Raw genomic sequence first — 8,022 nt, 5'->3', positions numbered from 1 at the left:
AGTAACATGACCTCCAGAATAGGATTACTGTACCACTCTGGTGCAGATCTTACTCTGGTTGACCTACGAGGTTCGGTAGTAACTTGATCAGAAGTTTCATAATCATCATCATTAGCTTCCTCACTTACTGGTGTAGGAATCACTGGAACTGATTTCAGTGATGAACTACTTTCCAATAAGGGAGCAAGTACAATTACCTCATCAAGTTCTACTTTCCTCCCACTCACTTCTTTTGAGAGAAACTCCTTCTCTAGAAAGGATCAATTCTTAGCAACGAATATCTTGCCTTCGGATCTATGATAGAAGGTGTACCCAACGGTCTCCTTTGGGTATCGTATGAAGACACATTTCTCTGATTTGGGTTCGAGCTTATCAGGTTGAAGCCTTTTCACATAAGCATCGTAGCCCCAAACTTTAAGAAACGACAACTTGGGTTTCTTGCCAAACCATAGTTCATAAGGTGCCGTCTCAACGGATATAGATGGTTCCGTATTTAACGTGAATGCAGCTATCTCTAAAGCATAACCCCAAAACGATAGCGGTAAATCTATCAAAGACATCATAGATCGCACCATATCTAGTAAAGTACGATTACAACGTTCGGACACACCATTACACTGTGGTGTTCCGGGTGGCGTGAGTTGTGAAACTATTCCGCATTGTTTCAAATGAAGACCAAACTCGTAACTCAAATATTCTCCTCCACGATCGGATCGTAGAAACTTTATTTTCTTGTTACGATGATTTTCCACTTGACTCTAAAATTCTTTGAACTTTTCAAATGTTTCAGACTTATGTTTCATTAAGTAGATATACCCATATCTGCTCAAATCATCTGTGAAGGTGAGAAAATAACGATATCCACCGCGAGCCTCAATGTTCATTGGACCACATACATCAGTATGTATGATTTCCAATAACTCTGTTGCTCGCTCCATTGTTCTGGAGAACAGAGTTTTAGTCATCTTGCCCATGAGGCATGGTTCGCAAGTACCAAGTAATTTATAATCAAGGGATTCCAGAAGTCCATCAGAATGGAGTTTCTTCATGCGCTTTACACCAATATGACCCAAACGGCAGTGCCCCAAATAAGTTGCACTATCATTATCAACTCTGCATCTTTTGGCTTCAATACTATGAATATGTGTATCACTACTATCAAGATTTAGTGACAATAGACCACTCATCAAGGGTGCATGACCATAAAAGATATTACTCATATAAATAAAACAACCATAATTCTCCGATTTAAATGAATAACTGTCTCGCATCAAACAAGATCCAGATATAATGTTCATGCTTAACGATGGCACCAACTAACAATTATTTAGGTCTAAAACTAATCATGAATGTAGATGTAGAGGTAGCGTGCCGACGGCGATCACATCGACTTTGGAACCATTTCCCACGCGCATTGTCACATCGTCCTTAGCCAATGTTTGCTTAATCCGTAGCCCCTGTTTCGAGTTGCAAATGTTAGCAACTGAACCAGTATCAAATACCCATGCACTACTGCGAGCATTAGTTAGGTACACATCAATAACATGTATATCAAATATACCTTTCACTTTGCCATCCTTCTTCTCCGCCAAATACTTGGGGCAGTTCCGCTTCCAGTGACCAGTCCCTTTGCAGTAGAAGCACTCAGTCTCAGGCTTAGGTCCAGACTTGGGTTTCTTCACTTGAGCAACAACTGGCTTGCTGTTCTTCTTGAAGTTCCCCTTCTTCCCTTTACCCTTTTTCTTGAAACTGGTGGTCTTTTTGACCATCAACACTTGATGCTCCTTTTTGATTTATACCTCCGCAACCTTTAGCATTGCGAAGAGCTCAGGAATCGTCTTATCCATCCCTTGCATATTATAGTTCATCACGAAGCTCTTGTAGCTTGGTGGCAGTGATTGAAGAACTCTGTCAATGACACTATCATCTGGAAGATTAACTCCCAGCTGAGTCAAGTGGTTGTGGTACCCAGACATTCTAAGTATATGTTCTTTGACAGAACTATTCTCCTCCATTTTGCAGCTATAGAACTTATTGGAGACTTCATATCTCTCAATCTGGGCATTTTCTTGAAATATTAAATTCAACTCCTGGAACATCTCATATGCTCCATGACGTTCAAAACGTCGTTGAAGTCCCGGTTCTAAGCCATAAAGCATGTCACACTGAACTATCGAGTAGTCATCAGCTTTGCTCTGCCAGGTGTTCACAACATCTAGCGTTGCTCCTGCAGCGGGTTTGTCACCTAGCGGTGCTTCCAGGATGTAATTCTTCTGTGCAGCAATGAATATAATCCTCAAGTTACAGACCTAGTCCGTGTAGTTGCTACCATCATCTTTAAACTTAGCTTTCTCTAGGAACGCATTAAAATTCAATGGAACAACAGCACATGCCATCTATCTACAACAACATAGACATGCAAAATACTATCAGGTACTAAGTTCATGATAAATTAAAGTTCAATTAATCAAATTACTTAAGAACTCCCACTTAGATAGACATCTCTCTAATCATCTAAGTGATCACGTGATCCATATCAACTAAACCATGTCCGATCATCACCTGAGATGGAGTAGTTTTCAATGGTGAACAACACTATGTTGATCATATCTACTATATGATTCATGCTCGACCTTTCGGTCTCAGTGTTCTGAGGCCATATCTGCATATGCTAGGCTCGTCAAGTTTAACCCGAGTATTCTGCGTGTGCAAAACTGGCTTGCACCCGTTGTATGTGAACGTAGAGATTATCACACACGATCATCACGTGGTGTCTCGGCACGACGAACTGTAGCTACAGTGCATACTCAGGGAGAACACGTATACCTTCAAATTTAGTGAGAGATCATCTTATAATGCTACCACCAAACTAAGCAAAATAAGATGCATAAAGGATAAACATCACATGCAATCAATATAAGTGATATGATATGGCCATCATTATCTTGTGCCATTGATCTCCATCTCCAAAGCACCGTCATGATCACCATCGTCACCGGCTTGACACCTTGATATTCATCGAAGCATCATTATCGTCTCACCAACTATTGCTTCTACGACTATCACTACCGCTTAGTGATAAAGTAAAGCAATTACATGGCGATTGCATTTCATACAATAAAGCGACAACCATATGGCTCCTGCCAGTTGCCGATAACTGTGTTACAAAACATGATCATCTCATACAATAAAATTTAGCATCATGTCTTAACCATATCACATCACAACATGCCCTGCAAAAACAAGTTAGACGTCCTCTACTTTGTTGTTGCAAGTTTTACGTGGCTACTACGGGCTGAGCAAGAACCGTTCTTACCTACGCATCAAAAACCACAACGCGGTATAGTGATTGCTTTTTGATCTTCAGAAAGAACCATGTTCATTGAATCCGATTCAACTAAAGTTGGAGAAACTGACACCCACCAGCCACCTGTGTGCGAAGCACGTCGGTAGAACCAGTCTCGCGTAAGCGTATGCGTAATGTCGGTCTGGGCCGCTTCATCCAACAATACCGCTGAATCAAGAATCAACTAGTGACGGCAAGCAATATGTATATACCCACGCCCACAACTCCTTTGTGTTCTACTCATGCATATAACATCTACGCATAGACATGGCTCGGATGCCACTATTGGGGAACACGGTAATTTCAAAAAAAATCCTACGCACACGCAAGATCTATCATGGTGATGCATAGCAACAAGAGGGGAAGAATGCTGTCCATGTACCCTCGTAGACCATAAGCGGAAGCGTTATGACAATGCGGTTGATGTAGGCATACGTCTTCACGATCCGACCGATTCTAGTACCGAAAGTACAGCACCTCCGCGATCTGCACATGTTCAGCTTGGTGACGTCCCATGAACTCTCGATCAAGCTGGGTGTCCAAGGAGAGCTTCATCAGCACAACGGTGTGATGGTGGTGATGATGAAGTTACCAGCGCAGGGCTTCGCCTAAGCACTACGACGATATGACCGAGGTGGCTTATGGTGGAGGGGGCACCGCACACGGCTAAGGGATCAATGATCAACCTGTGTGTCTATGGGGTGCCCCTTCCCCCGTATATAAAGGAGCAAGGGGGGAGGCCGGCCGGCCCTTGGAGGTGCGCCAAGGAGGGGAGGAGTCCTCCTCCTAGTAGGAGTAGGACTCTCCTTTCCTAGTCCTACTAGGAGGAGGAAGGGGGGAAGGAAGGAGAGGGAGAGAAGAGAAGGAAAGGGGGGCGCCGCACCCCCCCCCCCTTCCCTAGTCCAATTCGGAGTAGAGGGGGAGGGGCGCACGGCCCTGCCTTGGCCGGCCCTCTCTCTCTCTCCACTAAGGCCCATGTTGGCCCATTAGTCCCCCGGGGGGTTCCGATAACCCCCCGGCACTCCGATAATTATCCGGTGACCCCCGGAACTTATCCGGTGTCCAAATATAGTCATCAAATATATCAATCTTTATGTCTCGACCATTTCGAGACTCCTCGTCATGTCCGTGATCACATCCGGAACTCTGAACTATCTTCGGTACATCAAAACACATAAACTCATAATACCGATCGTCACCGAACGTTAAGCGTGCGGACCCTACAGGTTCGAGAACTATGTAGACATGACCGAGACACGTCTCCGGTCAATAACCAATAGCGGAACCTGGATGTTCATATTGGATCCCACATATTCTACGAAGATCTTTATCGGTCAAACCGCATAACGATATACGTTGTTCCCTTTGTCATTGGTATGTTACTTGTCCGAGATTCGATCGTCGGTATGTCAATACCTAGTTCAATCTCGTTACCGGCAAGTTTCTTTACTTGTTCCGTAATGCATCATCCCGTAACTAACTCATTAGTCACATTGCTTGCAAGGCTTATAGTGATGTGCATTACCGAGAGGGCCCAGAGATACCTCTCCGATACTCGGAGTGACAAATCCTAAGCTTGATCTATGCCAACTCAACAAACACCATCGGAGACACCTGTAGAGCATCTTTATAGTCACCCAGTTACATTGTGATGTTTGATAGCATACTAAGTGTTCCTCCGGTATTCGGGAGTTGCATGATCTCATAGTCATAGAAACATGTATAAGTTATGGAGAAAGCAATAGCAACAAACCAAACGATCATCGTGCTAAGCTAACGGATGGGTCAAGTCAATCACATCATTCTCTAATGATGTGATCCCGTTAATCAAATGACAACTCATGTCTATGGTTAGGAAACATAACCCTCATTGATTCAACGATCTAGTCTAATAGAGGCATACTAGTGACACTCTGTTTGTCTATGTATTCACACATATATTAAGTTTCCGGTTAATACAATTCTAGCATGAATAATAAACATTTATCATGATATAAGGAAATATAAATAACAACTTTATTATTGCCTCTAGGGCATATTTCCTTCAGTATCATCGCATATAAATACATGACGAGGCGTGTGCCGAACTGCCAGTTTTCCTTGTTTTAAGGTGCTTAGCAGTAACTGAGTGAAACTCGAAATCCGACCACTATACACACACTTTTATTCATACCATGAAATCTATCAAAACAGAACGTCAAACATAAAAAATGATCACATTCACTATATCATACATGATGGTGAGACAACAAAAAATAGAATGATCAAATAGCTCTAAGATTTATCTGTGCGCCATGCATCGGTTGCAATGTTATCACAGTATATGGCGCATGACTATACGACGGCGCGAGTTCAAACTCAAAGCTTTGAATGATCATGCACATTGCCATCTTGGCTTCAAGAAGTGCGAAGTTCTGGCCGATGCAGATCCGTGGCCCCCAACCGAAAGGGAGAAAGGCACCTGAATCATTGGATGCCTTAGAGACCCCATCGGCGAACCTGTCTGGCTTGAACTCATGGACATTGCTGCCCCAAATGTGCTGGTCATGATGGATGAACATCACGGGGAGCTCAACCATGACGCCAGCAGGGTATGTTATGCCACCAATCTCCATCTCCTTGTAAGTATTCCGACTGAACAAGGTTGCCGGCGGGTATAGCCTGAGAACTTCATAAAGGATCATGGTCACCTACAATTGCCGAGACAACACAAGAAGTTAAACGTCCGTCCAATCAACAAGCTGATGTGGTTGATGCTTTCGAATCTTGAATGAAACAAAATCAGTTGCAACGATTTGAATATATTTAAGCCTCACCGTTTTGAGTCTGCTTAGTCCTTCATATTCCGGTTTGTTTCTTCCAAATAGACCCATGATCTCCTCCCTTGCACGGTCTTGCCACTCTGGGTGCATGCTGAGTAGGATCATTGTCCACGTGAGCAGCACGGACGTTGTCTCCATTCCTGCAAAATAGAACAACTTGCATTCCTCGATGACGTCTTCAATTGTCATCCCCAAGCTGGATCGGCCATGCTCGTCAGTCTGTCTCATGTTTGACTCTAGCAATAAGCCAAGCAAGTCGTCCGTGGTGCTCTCGCCTTGTTTCATTGCTTGGATTCTTTTACCAACAAGATTTTTCAGAATCGATTCGATCTCCTTGTTGATTTGATGCATCCTTCTGTTGTTTCTGGTTGGCAAGAACCTGAAGATGACAATCCCGTTACATGTTCAGTATAGACGAAGATGGAACTTACTGAAAAAAGAAATCAGTAAGTGCTAGTAAAGCTTAAATAGTACTGGTGGTACTAACAAGTAGCCGGGAATGAGAAGCCCCCGAATGTTCGTTATGAGGCGCTCAGCTTGCTCCTCCTGTAGCTGAAAGATCTTCCTCCCCTCGAGGTAGCTGCTGCTGAATGCGGTGCGAGAAATAACATCCCCCGTCAGGTTCTTGAGCTCCGGCCAAACGTCCAGCTCGCATGAACCCTTCGAGCCTAGGGACGTCCTCCATCTGCTAACAATGTCTTCGCAGCATGAAGAAAACGCCGGCAACATACGCTGCAGAATCACATGCGCATTCCAAAGATCAAAGATCAATTGTATGTACACTGTATATCACCTTTCAAATCCTTTCAAACCAAAAACTAGTATGACGTTTAAATGTTTCATACTCCCTTTGTTCCAAAACAAGTTGTACTAAGTTTGAGACACTTATTTTTAGACGGAGAGAGTACATGATAATAATATACGAAACATATTAGCGTACCCTGACGTACCTTGACCTTCTCGAGCTGGAACGCCGGGTTGAGGATGCGCCGATGCTTGGCCCACTTCTCGCCGTCGATGCTGGCGAGGCCTTCGGCCAGCAGCTTCGACAGCGCCGGAAGCTTGGTCTTCTCGAAGTGGCCGAACTTGTTGGACATGACGTCCTTGGCGAGGTCGGGGTCGCTGATGGTGACCTTGGGGATCGGGCCGACCCAAGAGAAGCACGTCCTCCCGTGTTCCTGAACGGCGTTGTAGAGGAAAGGCGCGACATGGGCGGAGATGTCGTGGCACCCCAGCGGCAAGGGCCTCGCCCAGGCCTCCTTGCTCAGCCGGCCGTGCTCCTTGAGGTCGCCGACGGGGAAGCGGTAGGGCGTGCCGCGGAGGCCCTGCGCTCTGAGCTCGCGCTCCAGCCGCCGCGGCCGCAGCCACAGCATGTCCAGCAGCTTGCCGGCCTGCCGCAGCAGCGCGAGGCACAGGAGGCCGCACACCAGGAAGCCCCATGGCAACGAGGCCGGCGTCACTCCTCCAAGAACCGCCATGCTTCTCTCAAAGAGCATTCTCAGGAGAAAAGTGTGCTGCTATGCTAGCAGTAGGATCTGATTCAAGTGGACATTTACTGGAGCTGGGTAATGTACGGTGGTGGGCCTCAGGTTATATAGAGGTGTCGCCTGGTTGCGGTAGTCCTTGGATCGTGCCCATTTATTTGTTTAAGGTTTCTTCAAGCGTAGTGTGAGAAGAGTGCGGCCATGTTGCCTTGCTCTGAAGGAACTTGGTGGAGAAGAAATTCCGACTGGAATCGGCTTGGTCGAGCTGAGAGGTGATGCACCCAGGGACCCCACGTGTGCCCATTGATTGTTGCTAGCAGTATGAAATCACAACTCAGATTTGCTCGGTCTTCCTTGGAAACTGGACACC

At 45.3% G+C, this 8,022-nt stretch overlaps 1 protein-coding gene across 1 annotated transcript; it reads right to left on the bottom strand.

Annotated features, from left to right (window-relative positions):
* Nucleotides 1-5,487: 5,487 nt before the first annotated feature.
* Nucleotides 5,488-7,729, bottom strand: LOC125548396 (cytochrome P450 72A15-like). Its single transcript, XM_048712000.1, has 4 exons — nt 7,119-7,729; nt 6,656-6,900; nt 6,163-6,547; nt 5,488-6,036 (listed from the first exon to the last, which is right to left on the bottom strand). Exons 1-4 carry the CDS (start codon nt 7,662-7,664, stop codon nt 5,611-5,613), a joined length of 1,602 nt encoding a protein of 533 aa, XP_048567957.1. The 5' UTR covers nt 7,665-7,729; the 3' UTR covers nt 5,488-5,610.
* Nucleotides 7,730-8,022: the final 293 nt, after the last annotated feature.

This window comes from Triticum urartu, chromosome 3 (genome assembly GCF_003073215.2).
Source record: "Triticum urartu cultivar G1812 chromosome 3, Tu2.1, whole genome shotgun sequence".
Taxonomy (NCBI): domain Eukaryota; kingdom Viridiplantae; phylum Streptophyta; class Magnoliopsida; order Poales; family Poaceae; genus Triticum; species Triticum urartu.
Note: the sequence above shows the minus strand (reverse complement) of the source record. Positions and strands in the feature narration are given on the sequence as shown.

What these genes read in the sequence shown, in the direction of transcription:
- LOC125548396 (XM_048712000.1), bottom strand. Translation starts at nt 7,664, where the DNA reads ATGCTCTTTGAGAGAAGCATGGCGGTTCTTGGAGGAGTGACGCCGGCC. An exon ending in CTTCTCATTCCCGGCTACTT is followed by an intron (nt 6,548 to 6,655) that starts GTTAGTACCACC and finishes TGTCATCTTCAG; the next exon opens with GTTCTTGCCAACCAGAAACA. An exon ending in GACTAAGCAGACTCAAAACG is followed by an intron (nt 6,037 to 6,162) that starts GTGAGGCTTAAA and finishes CGGCAATTGTAG; the next exon opens with GTGACCATGATCCTTTATGA.